The sequence below is a fragment of the Oncorhynchus kisutch genome, linkage group LG14, assembly GCF_002021735.2.
Source record: "Oncorhynchus kisutch isolate 150728-3 linkage group LG14, Okis_V2, whole genome shotgun sequence".
In the NCBI taxonomy this organism is placed as follows: domain Eukaryota; kingdom Metazoa; phylum Chordata; class Actinopteri; order Salmoniformes; family Salmonidae; genus Oncorhynchus; species Oncorhynchus kisutch.
In genome coordinates, this window is record NC_034187.2 from 8878328 (window position 1) to 8903130 (window position 24803).

The 24803-nt window shown below is 46.0% G+C and overlaps 1 protein-coding gene across 1 annotated transcript in view; it reads left to right on the plus strand.

Moving 5' to 3' along the window:
• Window positions 1-24803, plus strand: part of LOC109878620 (neurexin-3a-like) — a 665512-nt gene that overhangs the window by 120268 nt on the left and 520441 nt on the right. The window contains exon 5 of the mRNA XM_031787765.1: window positions 24329-24630. Within this exon, the coding sequence (XP_031643625.1) occupies window positions 24329-24630 (302 nt within the window). The remainder of the gene's footprint in view (window positions 1-24328; window positions 24631-24803) is intronic.

Here is a 24803-nt window from a genome sequence, read left to right on the forward strand (position 1 = left end):
CTCACTCTGTCTTATTATATATATCTCTCTCAATCCTCACTCTGTCTTATTATATATATCTCTCTCAATCCTCACTCTGTCTTATTATATATCTCTCTCTGTCCTCTCTCTCTCAGTCCTCACTCTGTCTTATTATATCTCTCTCTCTCAATCCTCACTCTGTCTTATTATGTCTCTCTCTCTCAATCCTCACTCTGTCTTATTATATCTCTCTCTCTCTGTCCTCTCTCTCTCTCATCCTCACTCTGTCTTATTATATATCTCTCTCTATATCCTCACTCTGTCTTATTATCTCTCTCTCTCTGTCCTCTCTCTCTCTCTGTCCTCACTCTGTCTTATTATATCTCTCTCTCTCTATCCTCGCTCCGTCTTATTATATATCTCTCTCTCAATCCGCACTCTGTCTTATTATATATCTCTCTCTCAAACCTCACTCTGTCTTATTATATCTCTCTCTCTCTGTCCTCTCTCTCTCTGTCCTCACTCTGTCTTATTATATATCTCTCTCTCTATCCTCACTCTGTCTTATTATATCTCTCTCTCTCTGTCCTCTCTCTCTCTCTCTCTCTCTGTCCTCACTCTGTCTTATTATATATCTCTCTCTCAATCCTCACTCTGTCTTATTATATCTCTCTCTCTCTCTGTCCTCTCTCTCTCTCTCTGTCCTCACTCTGTCTTATTAGATCTCTCTCTATCCTCACTCTGTCTTATTATATCTCTCTCTCTCTCTGTCCTCTCTCTCTCTCTGTCCTCACTCTGTCTTATTATATCTCTCTCTCTCTATCCTCACTCTGTCTTATTATATCTATCTCTCTCTGTCCTCTCTCTCTCTCTGTCCTCACTCTGTCTTATTATATCTCTCTCTCTCTATCCTCACTCTGTCTCATTATATCTCTCTCTCTCTGTCCTCACTCTGTCTTATGATATCTCTCTCTCTCTATCCTCACTCCGTCTTATTATATATCTCTCTCTCAATCCGCACTCTGTCTTATTATATATCTCTCTCTCAAACCTCACTCTGTCTTATTATATCTCTCTCTCTCTGTCCTCTCTCTCTCTGTCCTCACTCTGTCTTATTATATCTCTCTCTCTCTATCCTCACTCTGTCTTATTATATATCTCTCTCTCTGTCCTCTCTCTCTCTCTGTCCTCACTCTGTCTTATTATATCTCTCTCTCTCTATCCTCACTCTGTCTTATTATATCTCTCTCTCTCGCTCTGTCCTCTCTCTCTCTCTGTCCTCACTCTGTCTTATTAGATCTCTCTCTCTCTATCCTCACTCTGTCTCATTATATCTCTCTCTCTCTGTCCTCACTCTGTCTTATTATATATCTCTCTCTCAGTCGTCACTCTGTCTTATGATATCTCTCTCTGTCCTCACTCTGTCTTATTATATCTCTCTCTCTCTGTCCTCTCTCTCTCTCTGTCCTCACTCTGTCTTATTATATCTCTCTCTCTCTATCCTCACTCTGTCTTATTATATCTATCTCTCTCTGTCCTCTCTCTCTCTCTGTCCTCACTCTGTCTTATTATATATATCTCTCTCTATCCTCACTCTGTCTCATTATATATCTCTCTCTCAGTCCTCACTCTGTCTTATGATATCTCTCTTTCTGTCCTCACTCTGTCTTATTATATATCTCTCTCTATCCTCACTCTGTCTTATTATATCTCTCTCTCTCTGTCCTCTCTCTCTCTCTGTCCTCACTCTGTCTTATTATATATCTCTCTCTCTCTGTCCTAACTCTGTCTTATTATATCTCTCTCTCTCAGTCCTCACTCTGTCTTATTATATCTCTCTCTCTCAGTCCTCACTCTGTCTTATGATATCTCTCTCTCTGTCCTCACTCTGTCTTATTATATCTCTCTCTCTATCCTCACTCTGTCTTATTATATCTCTCTCCCTCTGTCCTCTCTCTCTCTCTGTCCTCACTCTGTCTTATTATATCTCTCTCTCTCTATATCCTCACTCTGTCTTATTATATCTCTCTCTCTCTCTGTTCTAACACTGTCTTATTATATTCTATCTCTCAGTCCTCACTCTGTCTTATTATATCTCTCACTCTGTCCTGTTTGTTTATTAACTTATTCCGTGCGTTTTGTAAATAACACTTTTATTCTGATTAAAAATACCAAGCTCATATGAATAATTCCCCCTTTGCTAATTAAGCTATCTGTTTCTATGTGAGGTGCCCTTGTCAGGTGAGGCAGAAGAAAAGAGAGATAAAGAGAGGAGCGCTGTAGTGGGGCTGTTCTGTTGAATATGTATGGGTGGGTATGCCTGCCTGGGCTTTCTTGTCTCTGTGTTAAATCAGATGGTCAACCCAGGAATTACTCAATGCTCTCAGGCCAGATCCACCCTGTTGATCACACCTCCGATCTACAACATGTGTGGGGTGTGTGTGTGTGTGTGTCCATGCACGTTCATGTGTGTTGCATTTTATAATATTATAATACTAGGTTAGTGCGCGCTCCAACATGATCTCACGATTCCCATGCCACCATACTGTTCTGATACACACTTCCCTCGTTTCTTATACAATTCCTCAATTCACATACAGTACATTGCCTGTGACTACCTGTACATACATTGTAACTAACTGTACATGACCTGTGACTGACTACCTGTACATAACCTGTGACTGACTACCTGTACATGACATGTGACTGACTACCTGTACATGACCTGTGACTGACTACCTGTACATAACCTGTGACTGACTACCTGTACATAACCTGTGACTGACTACCTGTACATACACAGTGACTGACTACCTGTACATGACCTGTGACTGACTACCTGTACATAACCTGTGACTGACTACATGTACATGACCTGTGACTGACTACCTGTACATAACCTGTGACTGACTACCTGTACATGACATGTGACTGACTACCTGTACATGACCTGTGACTGACTACCTGTACATAACCTGTGACTGACTACCTGTACATAACCTGTGACTGACTACCTGTACATACACAGTGACTGACTACCTGTACATGACCTGTGACTGACTACCTGTACATAACCTGTGACTGACTACCTGTACATGACCTGTGACTGACTACCTGTACTTAACCTGTGACTGACTACCTGTACATGACCTGTGACTGACTACCTGTACATAACCCGTGACTGACTACCTGTACATAACCTGTGACTGACTACCTGTACATAACCTGTGACTGACTACCTGTACATGACCTGTGACTGACTACCTGTACAGTATCTACCTCCATCACCCCAGTATCCCTGCACATTGGAAATATGGTGCTTATGGTGCTGAACTGACCCTGTATATAGTATGGTGTTAACTGACCCTGTATATAGTATGGTATTGAACTGACCCTGTATATAGTATGGTATTGAACTGACCCTGTATGTAGTATGGTGTTAACTGACCCTGTATGTAGTATGGTGTTAACTGACCCTGTATATAGTATGGTGTTAACTGACCCTGTATATAGTATGGTATTGAACTGACCCTGTATATAGTATGGTATTGCACTGACCCTGTATATAGTATGGTATTGAACTGACCCTGTATATAGTATGGTGTTAACTGACCCTGTATATAGTATGGTATTGAACTGACCCTGTATATAGTATGGTGTTAACTGACCCTGTATATAGTATGGTATTAACTGACCCTGTATATAGTATGGTATTAACTGACCCTGTATATAGTATGGTATTAACTGACCCTGTATATAGTATGGTACTAACTGACCCTGTATATAGTATGGTATTAACTGACCCTGTATATAGTATGGGGCTGAACTGACCCTGTATATAGTATGGTATTGAACTGACCCTGTATATAGTATGGTATTGAACTGACCCTGTATATAGTATGGTATTGAACTGACCCTGTATATAGTATGGTATTGAACTGACCCTGTATATAGTATGGTATTGAACTGAGCCTGTATATAGTATGGTATTGTTGGGTTTAGAGCTAGCAAGAAAGGCATTTCACTGTGCTTGTGACATTAATACTTAAAACTTGAGCACACACACACACACACATACACACACACACACACACACACACACACACACACACACACACACACACACACACACACACACAAGCTACTAGTCATTATCATCGGAGAGGCACTTATAAACTATTCTCTGACTCCGCTATAAATAGAATACTGGGAACCGTAAAATGCTTTTAGAACGGGTGGGCTGTGGATGTAAAGGAATTGTTTAACCCACAGTGCATTCAGAAAGTATTCACACCCCTTGACGTAATCTTCATTTTGTTGTGTTGTATTCAACCCCTTTGTTAATAAATAAGTTCCGGAGTTAAAATGTGCATAACGAGTCAAAATAATAGTATTTAACATGATTGTTGAATGACTTCCTCATCTCGGTACCCCACACATACAAGGATCTGTAACCTCCCTCAGTTGAGCAGATTAACCATGAAAACAGATTAACCATGAACACAGATTTACCATAAAGACCAGGGAGGTTTTCCAATGCCTCACAAAGAAGGGCACCTATTGGTAGATGGGTAAAAAAAGCAGACATTGAATATCCCTTTGAGCATGGTGAGGTTATTAATTACACTGTGGATGGTGTATCAATACACCCAGTCACTACAAAGATACAGGCGCCCTTCCTAACTGAGTTACCAGAGAGGAAAGAAACCGCTCAGGGATTTCACCATGAGGCCAATGGTGACTTAAAAACAATTACAGAATTTAATGTTTGTGATAGGAGAAAACTGAGGATGGATCAACAACATTGTAGTTACTCCACAATACTACCCTAATTGACAGAGTGAAAATTAGTAGACCATGCTGTCACGATCGTCGTAAAGAGGAGACCAAAGCGCAGCGTGATTAGAATTACATTCTTCTTTTAATGAATGAAGAACACGAAGAACACTTAAACAAAAATAACAAAACGAACGTGACGCTATGACAACGAGTGCCGACACAGGCAACTACACATAGACAGTAACCCACGAAATACCCAAAGAAGATGGCTGCCTAAATATGGTTCCCAATCAGAGACAAAGATAAACAGCTGCCTCTAGTTGAGAACCAATCTAGGCAACCATAGACATACATAAACACCTAGATGGTAAACAACCCCATAAACTTACAAAACCCCTAGACAGTACAAAAAACATACATCACCCATGTAACACCCTGACCTAACCAAAACAATAAAGAAAACAAAGAATACTCAGGTCAGGGCGTGACAGTACCCCCCCACAAAGGTGCGGACTCCGACCGCAAAAACCTAAAGGGGAGGGTCCGTGTGGGCCTCTTTCATGGCTGCGGCTCGGGTGCGGGACGTGGACCCCGCTCTACCTCAGTCTTGGCCCACTTAGGTGGCGCCTCAGGAGCGGGAACCCTCGCAGCGGGCCCCGGAGTGAAGATCACCGTAGAGAGTGCCACTGGACGGAAAGGCGCCTCTGGACTGAGGAGCGACTCTGGCAGCTCCGGAGAGGAGGGCGACTCCGGCATCGCCGGCGTGACAGGCGGCTCTGGCAGCTCCTGGCTGGCAGACGACTCTGGCAGCTCCTGGCTGGCTGACGGCCAAATCTACACTGGAGTTGCTTTACCAAGAAGACAGTGAATGTTCCGTGAATGACAGTTTTTACTTAAATCTACTTGAAAATCTATGGCAAGATCTGTCTAACAAAGATCTTAGTCTTACCAGCTGTAATCACTGCTTCTACAAAGTTTTAATTCAGGGATGTGAATACTTACATTATGTTAATGAGATATTTCTGTATTTCATTTTCAATAAATCTGAGAGAGAAAACAATCACGCAAAAATATATATATTTAAAACATTTAGTATTCAGGTTGTAAAACATTCGAAACTAGTCAAGGGGTATGAATACTTTCTGAAGGCACTGTGTGTGTGTGTGTGTGTGTGTGTGTGTGTGTGTGTGTGTGTGTGTGTGTGTGTGTGTGTGTGTGTGTGTGTGTGTGTGTGTGTGTCTGTCAATTATGCTAATGCATGGATACATTATCAGAGAGAGAGAGAGCAAGCAAGAGAGAGATTATAACTCTTAGGCTTCAGCAGTAACTATGAATCAGAGTTTAGAGTGTCACTTTGTACTCTCCTGTATCTATCTTATTCTATCTTGCTGGAAGAGAACTCAAGGCCAGGGAGAGAGGGTGATTTAGTAGACCACCCTAGAACCAAATGTGGTCTGTAAGTAAACCTCACTAGAATCCAATTTATTATGTCAGTAAACCCCACTCTAACCCAATTTAGTATGTCAGAATAGACCCCACTGGAACGCAATTTAGCCTGTCAGTAGAACCCACTAGAACACAATTTATTCTGTCAGTAGAACCCACTTGAACAACATTTAGTCTGTCAGTAGAACCCACTAGAACATAATTTAGTCTGTCAGTAGAACCCATTAGAATCCAATGTATTATGTCAGTAGAACCCACTAGAACCCACTAGAACCCAGACATTTTCAAAAAGAGCCATTTTCAAAAGGAGACATTTTCAAAAGGAGACATTTTCAAAAGGAGACATTTTCTAAAAGAGACATTTTCAAAAGGAGACATTTTCTAAAGGAGACATTTACTAAAGGAGACATTTTCTAAAGGAGGCGTTTTGAGAAGAATTGCCACCCAGGTGCAGTTCAGTTCAAAATGGACATGATTTAGTGGACCCATAACTGGTTTCTGGTATTTCTTCTCCTCTGACACTTTTACGGATAACTCCTGCCAGGGCTAATCCAGTCTCATTCATCACCCGTAGAGTTATCAAGGAATGGCTTATGGAGACCGTTAACATGGTTACTGCACCATAACAGTCCCTCCACTCCATCCACATTTGACTCGTAAAGATATTCTAGGCCTATTTTATTAAGATTCCATGTTTCAGCATGATCACTATAGTTATAAAACCCAAGGGGACCTCTAGCAGATCTCTGTCTCTTTGGTACATTTTGTCGTTGGTGTGTTGTACTCTAAATGGAGTCGTTCTTCCTGTTTAGCCTACTGACCCTGCGCTATCTCAGATTATTTTTTAATTCAAGGTCTCTCTATCTCACTAACTGTACACTCATTTGTTTGTTGATTTGGTGTCAACTGAAACGTCAAATGACAATATTGATCCAAATATAGTTGTTGGATAGTTGATAGTTTCATGCCTACCTCTTTAATTTGCAGAGATGGAGGGAGGTGGGATGAGAAGGTGAGATGAGGAGGTGTGGAGCCTGGTGGAGGGGTTTGAGTTTACCTCACCCCACTCAGGGAGGGTTCAATTCAAATCACTGAGCCCAGGGGGAGAGACTATGTACAGTATGTCTGGTTGTCTGGTTGTCAATATGTGTATTATGACTCTTTATTAAAATGGTTTGATTAAAATGTTTATTGTTTTATTTTACTCAATGGTCATGATGCTGCCCCCTTTCCCCCTATGGTCATCCCCCCCACCCCCTCAGTAGTCTTTACCTTACCTTACCTCCACCCCAATGGTCATGATGCTGCCCCCTTTCCCCCTATGGTCATCCCCCCCACCCCCTCAGTAGTCTTTACCTTACCTTACCTTACCTCCACCCCAATGGTCATGATGCTGCCCCCTTTCCCCCTATGGTCATCCCCCCCACCCCCTCAGTAGTCTTTACCTTACCTTACCTTACCTCCACCCCAATGGTCATGATGCTGCCCCCTTTCCCCCTATGGTCATCCCCCCCCACCCCCTCAGTAGTCTTTACCTTACCTTACCTTACCTCCACCCCAATGGTCATGATGCTGCCCCCTTTTCCCCTAGGGTCATCCCCCCCACCCCCTCAGTAGTCTTTACCTTACCTTACCTTACCTCCACCCCAATGGTCATGATGCTGCCCCCTTTCCCCCTATGGTCATCCCCCCCACCCCCTCAGTAGTCTTTACCTTACCTTACCTCCACCCCAATGGTCATGATGCTGCCCCCTTTCCCCCTATGGTCATCCCCCCCACCCCCTCAGTAGTCTTTACCTTACCTTACCTCCACCCCAATGGTCATGATGCTGCCCCCTTTCCCCCTATGGTCATCCCCCCCACCCCCTCAGTAGTCTTTACCTTACCTTACCTTACCTCCACCCCAATGGTCATGATGCTGCCCCCTTTCCCCCTATGGTCATCCCCCCCACCCCCTCAGTAGTCTTTACCTTACCTTACCTTACCTCCACCCCAATGGTCATGATGCTGCCCCCTTTCCCCCTATGGTCATCCCCCCCACCCCCTCAGTAGTCTTTACCTTACCTTACCTTACCTCCACCCCAATGGTCATGATGCTGCCCCCTTTCCCCCTATGGTCATCCCCCCCACCCCCTCAGTAGTCTTTACCTTACCTTACCTTACCTCCACCCCAATGGTCATGATGCTGCCCCCTTTCCCCCTATGGTCATCCCCCCCACCCCCTCAGTAGTCTTTACCTTACCTCCACCCCAATGGTCATGATGCTGCCCCCTTTCCCCCTATGGTCATCCCCCCACCCCCTCAGTAGTCTTTACCTTACCTCCACCCCAATGGTCATGATGCTGCCCCCTTTCCCCCTATGGTCATCCCCCCCACCCCCTCAGTAGTCTTTACCTTACCTCCACCCCAATGGTCATGATGCTGCCCCCTTTCCCCCTATGGTCATCCCCCCCACCCCCTCAGTAGTCTTTACCTTACCTCCACCCCAATGGTCATGATGCTGCCCCCTTTCCCCCTATGGTCATCCCCCCCACCCCCTCAGTAGTCTTTACCTTACCTCCACCCCAATGGTCATGATGCTGCCCCCTTTCCCCCTATGGTCATCCCCCCCACCCCCTCAGTAGTCTTTACCTTACCTTACCTTACCTCCACCCCAATGGTCATGATGCTGCCCCCTTTCCCCCTATGGTCATCCCCCCCACCCCCTCAGTAGTCTTTACCTTACCTTACCTTACCTCCACCCCAATGGTCATGATGCTGCCCCCTTTCCCCCTATGGTCATCCCCCCCACCCCCTCAGTAGTCTTTACCTTACCTTACCTTACCTCCACCCCAATGGTCATGATGCTGCCCCCTTTCCCCCTATGGTCATCCCCCCCACCCCCTCAGTAGTCTTTACCTTACCTTACCTCCACCCCAATGGTCATGATGCTGCCCCCTTTCCCCCTATGGTCATCCCCCCACCCCCTCAGTAGTCTTTACCTTACCTCCACCCCAATGGTCATGATGCTGCCCCCTTTCCCCCTATGGTCATCCCCCCCACCCCCTCAGTAGTCTTTACCTTACCTCCACCCCAATGGTCATGATGCTGCCCCCTTTCCCCCTATGGTCATCCCCCCCACCCCCTCAGTAGTCTTTACCTTACCTCCACCCCAATGGTCATGATGCTGCCCCCTTTCCCCCTATGGTCATCCCCCCCACCCCCTCAGTAGTCTTTACCTTACCTCCACCCCAATGGTCATGATGCTGCCCCCTTTCCCCCTATGGTCATCCCCCCCACCCCCTCAGTAGTCTTTACCTTACCTCCACCCCAATGGTCATGATGCTGCCCCCTTTCCCCCTATGGTCATCCCCCCCACCCCCTCAGTAGTCTTTACCTTACCTCCACCCCAATGGTCATGATGCTGCCCCCTTTCCCCCTATGGTCATCCCCCCCACCCCCTCAGTAGTCTTTACCTTACCTCCACCCCAATGGTCATGATGCTGCCCCCTTTCCCCCTATGGTCATCCCCCCCACCCCCTCAGTAGTCTTTACCTTACCTCCACCCCAATGGTCATGATGCTGCCCCCTTTCCCCCTATGGTCATCCCCCCCACCCCCTCAGTAGTCTTTACCTTACCTCCACCCCAATGGTCATGATGCTGCCCCCTTTCCCCCTATGGTCATCCCCCCCACCCCCTCAGTAGTCTTTACCTTACCTCCACCCCAATGGTCATGATGCTGCCCCCTTTCCCCCTATGGTCATCCCCCCCACCCCCTCAGTAGTCTTTACATTACCTTACCTCCACCCCAATGGTCATGATGCTGCCCCCTTTCCCCCTATGGTCATCCCCCCCACCCCCTCAGTAGTCTTTACCTTACCTTACCTTACCTCCACCCCAATGGTCATGATGCTGCCCCCTTTTCCCCTATGGTCATCCCCCCCACCCCCTCAGTAGTCTTTACCTTACCTTACCTTACCTCCACCCCAATGGTCATGATGCTGCCCCCTTTCCCCCTATGGTCATCCCCCCCACCCCCTCAGTAGTCTTTACCTTACCTTACCTTACCTCCACCCCAATGGTCATGATGCTGCCCCCTTTCCCCCTATGGTCATCCCCCCCACCCCCTCAGTAGTCTTTACCTTACCTTACCTCCACCCCAATGGTCATGATGCTGCCCCCTTTCCCCCTATGGTCATCCCCCCCACCCCCTCAGTAGTCTTTACCTTACCTTACCTCCACCCCAATGGTCATGATGCTGCCCCCTTTCCCCCTATGGTCATCCCCCCCACCCCCTCAGTAGTCTTTACCTTACCTTACCTTACCTCCACCCCAATGGTCATGATGCTGCCCCCTTTCCCCCTATGGTCATCCCCCCCACCCCCTCAGTAGTCTTTACCTTACCTTACCTTACCTCCACCCCAATGGTCATGATGCTGCCCCCTTTCCCCCTATGGTCATCCCCCCCACCCCCTCAGTAGTCTTTACCTTACCTTACCTTACCTCCACCCCAATGGTCATGATGCTGCCCCCTTTCCCCCTATGGTCATCCCCCCCACCCCCTCAGTAGTCTTTACCTTACCTTACCTTACCTCCACCCCAATGGTCATGATGCTGCCCCCTTTCCCCCTATGGTCATCCCCCCCACCCCCTCAGTAGTCTTTACCTTACCTTACCTTACCTCCACCCCAATGGTCATGATGCTGCCCCCTTTCCCCCTATGGTCATCCCCCCCACCCCCTCAGTAGTCTTTACCTTACCTTACCTTACCTCCACCCCAATGGTCATGATGCTGCCCCCTTTCCCCCTATGGTCATCCCCCCCACCCCCTCAGTAGTCTTTACCTTACCTTACCTTAACTCCACCCCAATGGTCATGATGCTGCCCCCTTTCCCCCTATTGTCATCCCCCCACCCCCTCAGTAGTCTTTACCTTACCTTACCTCCACCCCAATGGTCATGATGCTGCCCCCTTTCCCCCTATGGTCATCCCCCCCACCCCCTCAGTAATCTTTACATTACCTTACCTCCACCCCAATGGTCATGATGCTGCCCCCTTTCCCCCTATGGTCATCCCCCCCCACCCCCTCAGTAGTCTTTACCTTACCTTACCTTACCTCCACCCCAATGGTCATGATGCTGCCCCCTTTCCCCCTATGGTCATCCCCCCCACCCCCTCAGTAGTCTTTACCTTACCTTACCTTAACTCCACCCCAATGGTCATGATGCTGCCCCCTTTCCCCCTATGGTCATCCCCCCCACCCCCTCAGTAGTCTTTACCTTACCTTACCTTACCTCCACCCCAATGGTCATGATGCTGCCCCCTTTCCCCCTATGGTCATCCCCCCCACCCCCTCAGTAGTCTTTACCTTACCTTACCTTAACTCCACCCCAATGGTCATGATGCTGCCCCCTTTCCCCCTATGGTCATCCCCCCCACCCCCTCAGTAGTCTTTACCTTACCTTACCTTACCTCCACCCCAATGGCCATGTATTTAAATTGCATATTCAACTACTTACAAAAAAATTGAAGCTGAAATTGGGATTTTATTTTAGGAATAAGGCCTGTTTTTCTTTTGAAGCCAGAAGGAGGCTAGTATCAGCTACATTTATGCCTTTACTAGACAATGGGGATATTTTATACTGTATATGAATGCTTCCGCTCAGTGTTTGAGATCAATTGACACTCTTTACCATGGCACTTTGAGATTTATTTTAAACTGCAAAACCCTTACGCACCACTGCACTTTGTATACCAGGGTTGGCTGGCCTTCTCTAGTAAATCATAGGCTCAGTCACTGGTATACTTTTATTTACAAAGCCATTTTGTGTTTACTACCTTTTTATTTGGGCATTTTTATTGTTCAGAAATGTGGTGGGTACTCTCTTCGTTCGCTGGACTTTATCCTGCTAACTGTTCCAAATGTCCGAACTGAATTTGGTAAAAGTGCTTTAATGTACTCTTCGCCATCGTCTTGGAACGCCTTACAAAATATTTTTAAACCAGAAGAACTTGTCCCGATTGGTATTTTAAATCACTGATGAATGATCTTGAGACTGATTCCCTGACCTGTCAATGTTTTTAAATCACTGATGAATGATCTTGAGACTGATTCCCTGACCTGTCAATGTTTTTAAATCACTGATGAATGATCTTGAGACTGATTCCCTGACCTGTCAATGTTTTTAAATCACTGATGAATGATCTTGAGACTGATTCCCTGACCTGTCAATGTTTTTAAATCACTGATGAATGATCTTGAGACTGATTCCCTGACCTGTCAATGTTTTTAAATCACTGATGAATGATCTTGAGACTGATTCCCTGACCTGTCTATGTTTTTAAATCACTGATGAATGATCTTGAGACTGATTCCCTGACCTGTCAATGTTTTTAAATCACTGATGAATGATCTTGAGACTGATTCCCTGACCTGTCTATGTTTTTAAATCACTGATGAATGATCTTGAGACTGATTCCCTGACCTGTCAATGTTTTTAAATCACTGATGAATGATCTTGAGACTGATTCCCTGACCTGTCAATGTTTTTAAATCACTGATGAATGATCTTGAGACTGATTCCCTGACCTGTCAATGTTTTTAAATCACTGATGAATGATCTTGAGACTTATTCCCTGACCTGTCAATGTTTTTAAATCACTGATGAATGATCTTGAGACTGATTCCCTGACCTGTCAATGTCTTTAAATCACTGATGAATGATCTTGAGGCTGATTCCCTGACCTGTCAATGTTTTTAAATCACTGATGAATGATCTTGAGACTGATTCCCTGACCTGTCAATGTTTTTAAATCACTGATGAATGATCTTGAGACTGATTCCCTGACCTGTCAATGTCTTTAAATCACTGATGAATGATCTTGAGGCTGATTCCCTGACCTGTCAATGTTTTTAAATCACTGATGAATGATCTTGAGACTGATTCCCTGACCTGTCAATGTTTTTAAATCACTGATGAATGATCTTGAGACTGATTCCCTGACCTGTCAATGTTTTTAAATCACTGATGAATGATCTTGAGACTGATTCCCTGACCTGTCAATGTTTTTAAATCACTGATGAATGATCTTGAGACTGATTCCCTGACCTGTCTATGTTTTTAAATCACTGATGAATGATCTTGAGACTGATTCCCTGACCTGTCAATGTTTTTAAATCACTGATGAATGATCTTGAGACTGATTCCCTGACCTGTCAATGTTTTTAAATCACTGATGAATGATCTTGAGACTGATTCCCTGACCTGTCAATGTTTTTAAATCACTGATGAATGATCTTGAGACTGATTCCCTGACCTGTCAATGTTTTTAAATCACTGATGAATGATCTTGAGACTGATTCCCTGACCTGTCAATGTCTTTAAATCACTGATGAATGATCTTGAGGCTGATTCCCTGACCTGTCAATGTTTTTAAATCACTGATGAATGATCTTGAGACTGATTCTCTGACCTGTCAATGTTTTTGATTTTGTTATTCTCTTGTGAATTCTATGGTTTTTACTAGATTACTTGTAGTTTCTCATGTTGTCTGTCTGTAATTTTTGTAATGACTTGGTGCTGCCTATCTTGGCCAGGACGCTCTTGAAAAAGAGATTTTTAATCTCAATGAGCCCTTTCTGGTTAAATAAAGGGTAAATAAAAAATATAAATAAATTATTCATCACTGCCACAGTTGTTATTATGTATACAGTGCTATTTCTATCTACGTATATATTGTTGTTTTTTTATGACCATTTTCATAATGTTACTTTTCTTAGTCGTGCATGTTGGAGCTCGATGCCTAAGATTTTCACTGTACCCTGAAATCACACCTGCAACCCTGACTACTAAACTCTCTGAATCTCTGAATGTGAGAGGAGCGGAAACTCAACGTTGAATTAATTTTGAACTGAGGGGATGTAATTTGGGCTGTAGTGGGTTTTCATGTATGGCTTCTCGTGTATGTCCTCTCGTGTATGGCCTCTCGTGTATGGTATCTCGTGTTTGGCCTCTCGTGTACGGTCTCTCGTGTATGACCTCATATATGATCTCTCATGTTTGGCCTCTCGTCTATGGTCTCTCATGTATGTCCTCTCGTGTTTGGTCTCTCGTGTTTGGTCTCTCATGTATGTCCTCTTTTGTGTGATCTCTCGTGTATGTCCTCTCGTGTATGTCCTCTCGTGTATGGCCTCGTGTTTGGCCTCGTGTATGGCCTCTCATGTATGGCCTCTCATGTATGGCCTCTCATTTATGGCCTCTCATGTATGGCCTCTTGTGTATGGCCTCTCATGTATGGTCTCTCATGTATGGCCTCTCATGGTTGACCTCTCGTGTTTGGCCTCTCATGTATGGTCTCTCATGGTTGGCCTCTCATGTATGGTCTCTCATGTATGGCCTCTCATGTATGGCCTCTCGTGTATGGCCTCACATGTATGGTCTCTCGTGTATGGCCTCTCATGTATGGCCTCTCATGTATGGTCTCTCATGTATGGCCTCTCGTGTATGACCTCTCATGTATGGCCTCTCATGTATGGTCTCTCATGTATGGCCTCTCGTGTATGGCCTCTCATGTATGGCCTCTCGTGTATAGCCTCTCATGTATGGTCTCTTGTGTATGGCCTCTCATATATGGTCTCTCATGTATGGCCTCTCGTGTATGGCCTCTCATGTATGGTCTCTCGTGTATGGCCTCTTGTGTATGGTCTCTCGTGTATGGCCTCTTGTGTATGGCCTCTCGTGTATGGCCTCTCATGTATGGACTCTCATTTATGGCCTCTTGTGTATGGCCTCTTGTGTATGGCCTCTCGTGTATGGCCTCGTGTTTGGCCTCGTGTATGGCCTCTCATGTATGGCCTCTCATGTATGGCCTCTCATGTATGGCCTCTCATGTATGGCCTCTTGTGTATGGCCTCTCATGTATGGTCTCTCATGTATGGCCTCTCGTGTATGGCCTCTCGTGTGTGATCTCTCGTGTATGGCCTCTCGTGTATGTCCTCTCGTGTATGGCCGCTTGTGTATGGTCTCTCACGTATGGCCTCTCTGGTATGGCCTCTCATTTATAGTCTCCCATGTATGGTCTCTCGTGTTTGGCCTCTCATGTATGGCCTCTCATGTTTGGCCTCTCATGTATGGTCTCTCATGTATGGTCTTTCATGTATGGTCTCTCGTGTTTTGCCTCTCATGTATTGTCTCTCATGTATGGCCTCTCGTGTTTGGCCTCTCATGTATGGCCTCTCATGTATGGTCTCTCATGTATGGTCTCTCATGTATGGCCTCTCGTGTATGGCCTCTCATGTATGGTCTCTCGTGTTTGGCCTCTCATGTATGGTCTCTCATGGTTGGCCTCTCGTGTATGGCCTCTCATGTATGGTCTCTCATGGTTGGCCTCTCATGTATGGCTCTCATGGTTGGCCTCTCGTGTTTGGCCTCTCATGTATGGACTCTCATGGTTGGCCTCTCATGTATGGTCTCTCATGTATGGCCTCTCATGTATGGCCTCTCGTGTATGGCCTCTCATGTATGGTCTCTCGTGTATGGCCTCTCATGTATGGCCTCTCATGTATGGTCTCTCATGTATGGCCTCTCGTGTATGACCTCTCATGTATGGTCTCTCGTGTATGGCCTCTCATGTATGGTCTCTCATGTATGGCCTCTCGTGTATGGCCTCTCATGTATGGCCTCTCGTGTATAGCCTCTCATGTATGGTCTCTTTTGTATGGCCTCTCATATATGGTCTCTCATGTATGGCCTCTCGTGTATGGCCTCTCATGTATGGTCTCTCGTGTATGGCCTCTTGTGTATGGCCTCTCGTGTATGGCCTCTCATGTATGGACTCTCATTTATGGCCTCTTGTGTATGGCCTCTTGTGTATGGCCTCTTGTGTATGGCCTCTCGTGTATGGCCTCTTGTGTATGGCCTCTCGTGTATGGCCTATCGTTAAAACAAGCTTGTATTCATTCCCCATTTCCCTTTCTACCACCAAAACAAAATGTGCCCTCGTAGTAATGTATACCACAAGTTTTCCCCAACACTAGTGTCAGACTGTATCTCACCTCCCTCCCTCTACGTAACCCCAGATTGTATCTCCCTCAGTGGGTATTTCCCAAGCTGTCTCTCCTCTCTTCCTGTCCCTTCCCTCCCACTCAGTCCTGAAGACAGTCTCTTAGCTCAGGGTGGGTTCCCTTGCTCTGCCGTGCTCATTAAGTATTGAGGAGCGTAGAGGTAATGGATGAGCTCTAACATCTGGTGCGACTCGCTGGCCTGGCTGGGTCTTTAGTTTAAACAACACTTGTATCAGGTACCAAAGTAGGACCCAAGTGCAGACTGTGTGAAATAGCAATGTTTATTGTAACGGGCAGGGAAACGACAGGTCAAAGCAGGCAGGGGTCAATAATCCAGAGTAGAGGCCAAGGTACAGAACGGCAGACAGGCTCAGGGTCAGGCAGAGGTTGGTAATCCAGAGGTGGAGCAAAGGTACAGGGTGGCAGTCAGGCTCAGGGTCAGGCAGAGAGGTCAGGCGGGCTGGTACAGGGTCAGAACAGGCAAGGGTCAAAAACTAGGAGGACGAGAAAAGAGAAACTGGAAAAAGCAGGAGCTGAGACACAAAATGCTGGTAGGCTTGCACAATCAAGATGAATTGGCAACAGAAAACACAGGTTTAAAAACACATTGGTTAAAGGGGAAGATGGGTGACACCTGGAGGGGGTTGGAGACAATCACAAAGACAGGTGAAACAGATCAGGGAGTGACAACTTGTCTTAATTAATAACTGATCACAGGAGCCTATGAGGGGAGAAGTTATTAGGAGCTGCAGGGGTGTCCTGTGATGTCAGGTTGCCCTTCCGACCCAGAGATAAGATGTCTGGCGGGGGGGAGTGGGAATGTTTGTTTCTGCATTGTGGGTCGTGTCTGTTTGGATAAACAGCTTGTGATTTGCTTAGTTAGGTGGACCATTGATATAATAGCATTCAACAAACTGGTGCTAACTTAAGTTTCTTCATGGGAGTCTATTTGTCTAAATGCAAGTGAAAACTGTCGTGTCGCTGGTAGTCTTTTTTTTCTCCGTACTCTAGCGTGCTCTTTCTCCATCACAAGATAATGGATTTGGCCTTTATTGTTTGGTGCCAAGGCTGTGTGCCACAGTGCCATGTCCAACACAATGGTCTATTTACTCTGTGAGGTCATGTCCTGTAAGTAGTGGAATAGTTTGCTGCTGTTTAACAACTGGAGTAATGCTAAAACATGATGTACTGGTCGACTGGAAATGGCTTCCGTCTTTGATCCTCTGAATAAAGTGGCTACAGTCTTCAGGCCTCATTTCCTCAAAAGGAATCCATTCCACAGTGGAAATGGCACTTGGCTAGAATGTGTGCCTCAGACCCAGGTCCAGTGCTGATAGGACAGAATGAGCGGAGGTAATTTGATAGAATTATAGAATTACATACAGGACTTCTAGGATTTGACCTCACAATAGGTCAACTGTCAGGTGGAGCCTGGGTGAAACTAAACATTTGTAATACGATAATACATTCATCTGACCTGCCTGGGTCAAAACACATGTCAAATAGTGATTTAACTATTCCAATTCTATTGTACTGGAAAAACTACATTCAAGTGCCCCTCAAGTACAGTGGGGCAAAAAAGTATTTAGTCAGCCACCAATTGAGCAAGTTCTCCCACTTAAAAAGATGAGAGAGGCCTGTAATTTTCATCACAGGTACGTACACTTCAACTGTGGAAAATAAGTATTTCGTCACCTACAAACAAGCAAGATTTCTGGCTCTCACAGACCTGTAACTTCTTCTCCACACGTTACCTGTTTGAACTTGTTATCAGTATAAAAGACACCTTTCCACAACCTCAAACAGTCACACTTCAAACTCCACTATGGCCAAGACCAAAGAGCTGTCAAAGGACACCAGAAACAAAATTGTAGACCTGGAACAGGCTGGGAAGACTGAATCTGCAATAGGTAAGCAGCTTGGTTTGAAGAAATCAACTGTGGGAGCAAATATTAGGAAATGGAAGACATACAAGACCACTGATAATATCCTTCGATCTGGGGCTCCACGCAAGATCTCACCCCGTGGGGTCAAAATGATCACAAGAACGGTGAGCAAAAATTCCAGAACCACACGGGGGTACCAAGTGAATGACCTGCAGAGAGCTGGGACCAAAGTAACAAAGCCTACCATCAGTAACACACTATGCCACCAGGGACTCAAATCCTGCAGTGCCAGACGTGTCCCCCTGCTTAAGCCAGTACATGTCCAGGCCCGTCTGAAGTTTGCTAGAGAGCATTTGGATGATCCAGAAGAAGATTGGGAGAATGTCATATGGTCAGATGAAACCAAAATATAACTTTTTGGTAAAAACTCAACTCGTCGGGTTTGGAAAACAAAGAATACTGAGTTGCATCCAAAGGTCACCATACCTACTGTGAAGCATGGGGGTGGAAACATCATGCTTTGGGGCTGTTTTTCTGCAAAGGGACCAGGACGACTGATCCGTGTAAAGGAAAGGATGAATGGGGCCATGTATGGTGAGATTTTGAGTGAAAACCTCCTTCCATCATCAAGGGCATTGAAGATGAAACGTGGCTGGGTCTTTCAGGATGACAATGATCCCAAACACACAGCCCGGGCAACGAAGGAGTGGCTTCGTAAGAAGCATTTTAAGGTCTTGGAGTGGCCTAGCCAGTCTCCAGATCTCAACCCCATAGAAAATCTTTGGAGGGAGTTCAAAAGTCCGTGTTGCCCAGCAACAGCCCCAAAACATCACTGCTCTAGAGGAGATCTGCATGGAGGAATGGGCCAAAATACCAGCAACAGTGTGTAAAAACCTTGTGAAGACTTACAGAAAACATTTGACCTTTGTCATTGCCAACAAAGGGTATATAACAAAGTATTGAGATAAACTTTTGTTATTGACCAAATACTTATTTTCCACCATAATTTGCAAATAAATTCATTAAAATCCTACAATGTGATTTTCTGGATTTTTTCCCCCTCATTTGTCTGTCATCATTGAAGTGTACCTATGATGAAAATTACAGGCCTCTCTCATCTTTTTAAGTGGGAGAAATTGCACAATTGGTGGATGACTAAATACTTTTTTGCCCCACTGTATATACAGTATATTTAAACTAAGCAAGAAAATAAAAAAATTTCAGGACCCTGTCTCTCAAAGATAATTCTTAAAAATCCAAATAACTTCCCAGATCTTCATTGTAAAGGGATTAACCACTTTTTCTCATGCTTGTTCAATGAACATGCAACTGTGGAAGGGTTGTTACGACACTAAGAACTTACAGACGGTAGGCAATTAAGGTCACAGTTATGAAAACCTAGGACAATAAAGAGGCCTTTCTACTGACTCTGAAAAACACCAAAAGAAAGATGCCCAGGATCCCTACTCATCTGTGTGAATGTGCCTTAGCCATTCTGCAAGGAGGCATGAGGACTGCAGATGTGGCCAGGGCAATAAATTGCAATGTCCGTACTGTGAGACGCCTAAGACAGTGCTACAGGGAGACAGGGCGGACAGCTGATCGTCCTCGCAGTGGCAGACCACGTGTAACAACACCTGCACAGGATCAGTACATCCGAACATCACACCTGCGGGACAGGTACAGGATGGCAACAACAACTGCCCGATTTACACCAGGAACGCACAATCCCTCCATCAGTGCTCAGACTGTCCGCAATAGGCTGAGAGAGGCTGGACTGAGGGCTTGTAGGCCTGTTGTAAGGCAGGTCCTCACCAGACATCACCGGAAACAACGTCACCTATCGGCACAAACCCACCATTGCTGGACCAGACAGGACTGGCAAAAAGTGCTCTTCTCTGACGAGTCGCGGTTTTGTTTCACCAGGGGTGATGGTCGGATTCGCGTTTATCGTCGAAGGAATGAGCATAACACCGAGGCCCGTACTCTGGAGTGTGATCGATTTGGAGGTGGAGGGTCCATCATGGTCTGGGGCGGTGTGTCACAGCATCATCGGACTGAGCTTGTTGTCATTGCAGGCAATCTCAATGCTGTGTGTTACAGTGAAGACATCCTCCTCCCTCATGTGGTACCCTTCCTGCAGGCTCATCCTGACATGACCCTCCAGCATGACAATGCCACCAGCCATACTGCTCGTTCTGTGTGTGATTTCCTGCAAGACAGGAATGTCAGTGTTCTGCCATGGCCAGCGAAGAGCCCAGATCTCAATCCCATTGAGCACGTCTGGGACCTGTTAGATCGGAGGGTGAGGGCTAGTGCCATTCCCCCCAGAAATGTCTGGAAACCTGCATGTGCCTTGGTGGAAGAGTGGCGTAACATCTCACAGCAAGAACTGGCAAATCTGGTGCCGTCCATGAGGAGGAGAAGCACTGCAGTACTTAATGCAGCTGGTGTCCAGATACTGACTGTAACTATTGATTTTGACACTCCTCCCCCTTTATTCAGCCCCTTTACTTTCAGTGCAGCAAACTCTCTCCAGAAGTTCAGTGAGGATCTCTGAATGATCCAATGTTGACCTAAATGACTAATGATGATAAATACAATCCACCTGTGTGTAATCAAGTCTCCGTATAAATGCACCTGCACTGTGATAGTCTCAGAGGTCCGTTAAAAGCGCAGAGAGCATCATGAAGAACAAGGAACACACCAGGCAGGTCCGAGATACTGTTGTGAAGAAGTTTAAAGCCGGATTTGGATACAAAAAGATTTCCCAAGCTTTAAACATCCCAAGGAGCACTGTGCAAGCGATAATATTGAAATGGAAGGAGTATCAGACCACTGCAAATCTACCAAGACCTGGCCGTCCCTCTAAACTTTCAGCTCATACAAGGAGAAGACTGATCAGAGATGCAACCAAGAGGCCCATGATCACTCTGGATGAACTGCAGAGATCTACAGCTGAGGTGGGAGACTCTGTCCATAGGACAACAATCAGTCGTATATTGCACAAATCTGGTCTTTATGGAAGAGTGGCAAGAAGAAAGCCATTTCTTAAAGATATCCATAAAAAGTGTTGTTTAAAGTTTGCCACAAGCCACCTGGGAGACACACCAAACATGTGGAAGAAGGTGCTCTGGTCAGATGAAACCAAAATTGAACTTTTTGGCAACAATGCAAAATGTTATGTTTGGCGTAAAAGCAACACAGCTCATCACCCTGAACACACCATCCCCACTGACAAACATGGTGGTGGCAGCATCATGGTTTGGGCCTGCTTTTCTTCAGCAGGGACAGGGAAGATGGTTAAAATTGATGGGAAGATGGATGGAGCCAAATACAGGACCGTTCTGGAAGAAAACCTGATGGAGTCTGCAAAAGACCTGAGACTGGGACGGAGGTTTGTCTTCCAACAAGACAATGATCCAAAACATAAAGCAAAATCTACAATGGAATGGTTCAAAAATAAACATATCCAGGTGTTAGAATGGCCAAGTCAAAGTCCAGACCTGAATCCAATCGAGAATCTGTGGAAAGAACTGAAAACTGCTGTTCACAAATGCTCTCCATCCAACCTCACTGAGCTCAAGCTGTTTTGCAAGGAGGAATGGGAAAAAATTTCAGTCTCTCGATGTGCAAAACTGATAGAAACATACCCCAAGCGACTTACAGCTGTAATCGCAGCAAAAGGTGGCGCTACAAAGTATTAACTTAAGGGGGCTGAATAATTTTGACGCCCAATTTTTCAGTTTTTGATTTGTTTAAAAAGTTTGAAATATCCAATAAATGTCGTTCCACTTCATGATTGTGTCCCACTTGTTGTTGATTCTTCACAAAAAAATACAGTTTTATATCTTTATGTTGAAGCCTGAAATGTGGCAAAAGGTTGCAAAGTTCAAGGGGGCCGAATACTTTCGCAAGGCACTGTATATATATAAATATATATATATATATATATATATATCAAGAATATATATGTATTTTTCCAATATACAGGAGCTGCACTTGAATGTAGTTTTTATAATACAATAGAACTGGAAAAGCTGAATTACTCTTTGACATGTGTTTTTGACCCAGGCAGGCCAGATGAATATAATGTATTATCTTTGGCAAATGTTGAGTTTCACCCAGGCTCCACCTGACAGTTGACCTATTGTGATGTCAAATCATATAAATCCTGTATGTAATTCTATGGGTCAAATTACCCTCCGCTCATTCTGTCCTATCAGCACTGGACCTGGGTCTGAGGCACACATTCTAGCCAAGTGCCATTTTCACTGTGGAATGGATTCCTTTTGAGGAAATGAGGCCTGAAGACTGTAGCCGCTTGATTCAGAGGATCAAAGACGGAAGCCATTTCCAGTCGACCAGGGCCTTATTGAGTATGCAGAGAACATGTTGTAGCCCCGAGCCAGAGAGGGAGTGGAGCGGCTAGCGCTGGCTGTCTGGCTCTGATATATTCCGCCTGGCGATGGCTAAACCCACACACTCCCCAGCATCACTCCACTTTGCCGACAGAGAGCTAATTGAAGATGATCTCACAGATAAGTGCACCAGACGGCACTCTTTTCCCTCCCTCCCTCCCTCCCTCCCTCCCTCCCTCCCTCCCTCCCTCCCTCCCTCCCTCCCTCCCTCCCTCCCTCCCTCCCTCCCTCCCTCCCTCCCTCCCTCCCTCCCTCCATCCTCACCCTCTTTCTTTCTTACTCACTAGCCATTCACTCTCTTCTATTGTCTCATTCCCTGTCTTCTGTCTTTCTCTCCATATGTTACTCCCCTCTCTCTGTCTCCTCTCTCTGTCCCCTCTCGCTGTCTTTTTCTCTTTCGCCAAGGCCCGAATGTGTTCAACAATGTTCATCTCCTTGATGCTCCCTCTACTCTCTTTTTCTCTCTCTCTCTCGCTCCTTCTCCCTCTCTCTCTCTCTCTCGCTCCTTCTCTCTCTCTCTCGCTCCTTCTCGCTCCTTCTCTCTCTCTCTCCCTCTCTCGCTCCTTCTCTCTCTCTCTCGCTCCTTCTCGCTCCTTCTCGCTCCTTCTCTCTCTCTCTCCCTCTCTCGCTCCTTCTCTCTCTCTCGCTCCTTCTCCTTCTCTCTCTCTCTCTCTCTCTCTCTCGCTCCTTCTCCCTCTCTCTCTCTCTCTCTCTCTCTCGCTCCTTCTCTCTCTCTCTCACTCCTTCTCCCTCTCTCTCTCTCGCTCCTTCTCTCTCTCTCGCTCCTCTCTCTCTCTCGCTCCTTCTCCTTCTCTCTCTCTCTCTCCTTCTCCCTCTCTCTCTCTCGCTCCTTCTCTCTCTCTCTCCCTCTCTCGCTCCTTCTCTCTCTCTCGCTCCTTCTCTCTCTCTCTCGCTCCTTCTCACTCCTTCTCTCTCTCTCTCCCTCTCTCGCTCCTTCTCTCTCTCTCGCTCCTTCTCGCTCCTTCTCTCTCTCTCTCGCTCCTTCTCTCTCTCTCTCCCTCTCTCGCTCCTTCTCTCTCTCTCTCTCGCTCTCGCTCCTTCCCTCTCTCTCTCTCGCTCCTTCTCTCTCTCTCCCTCTCTCGCTCCTTCTCTCTCTCTCGCTCCTTCTCCTTCTCTCTCTCTCTCTCTCTCTCGCTCCTTCTCTCTCTCTCTCCCTCTCTCGCTCCTTCTCTCTCTCTCTCGCTCCTTCTCCCTCTCTCTCTCTCGCTCCTTCTCTCTCTCTCTCGCTCCTTCTCCTTCTCTCTCTCTCTCTCTCTCGCTCCTTCTCCCTCTCTCTCTCTCTCTCTCTCTCTCTCTCTCTCACTCCTTCTCTCTCTCTCTCCCTCTCTCGTGCCCTCTTTTTATCTCCTTCCTTCCATCGAATTTAAAGCGTAACCCTTTATTACAATCCTGCCATTTCACAGGATATACCAATTCCAGATGCAAAATTAGCCTTCTGATAATGTTTGACGATAGCTATGCCTGACACTCCCTCTCTCCAAATGTTATATTTAATTGTTACGCTGCACTGAAACTCAGTCTATCCTGTATCTTCTCAGTATTATTGGTGTCTGTTATGCTCATTTTTTGCCTGACTAAGTGTATGCTGGGGTTGCTTTTATTGTGTCTTGACTACATCTTTAAATGTCCTAGATATCTGGAGAGTCTTCATGCTATAACATCTCTAGTTTCTCTGTTGTGTTTTCTATATTAGGTTCTAACCTCTCTCTCCCTTTTCCTCTTTGATTTATCTTTGGTTGGGTTCTAACACCTGTTCTCTGTTCCATTGCAGTGCGGGAGGAGAATGTGGCCACGTTCCGCGGCTCTGAGTACTTCTGCTACGACTTGTCCCAGAACCCTATCCAGTCCTCCAGCGACGAGATCACGCTCTCCTTCAAGACGTGGCAGCGCAATGGCCTGATCCTCCACACGGGGAAGTCTGCTGACTACGTCAACCTGGCCCTGAAGGACGGAGCCGTGTCCCTGGTCATCAACCTGGGCTCCGGAGCCTTCGAGGCCATCGTGGAGCCTGTCAACGGGAAGTTCAATGACAATGCCTGGCACGACGTCAAGGTTACGCGCAACCTCAGACAGGTAATAGTGGCTAGGGAGGGTGAGACAGGTGATAGTGGCTCGGGAGGGTGAGACAGGTAATAGTGGCTCAGGAGGGTGAGACAGGTAATAGTGGCTCGGGAGGGTGAGACAAGTAATAGTGGCTAGGGAGGGTGAGACAGGTAATTGTTGCTAGGGAGGATGAGACAGGTAAT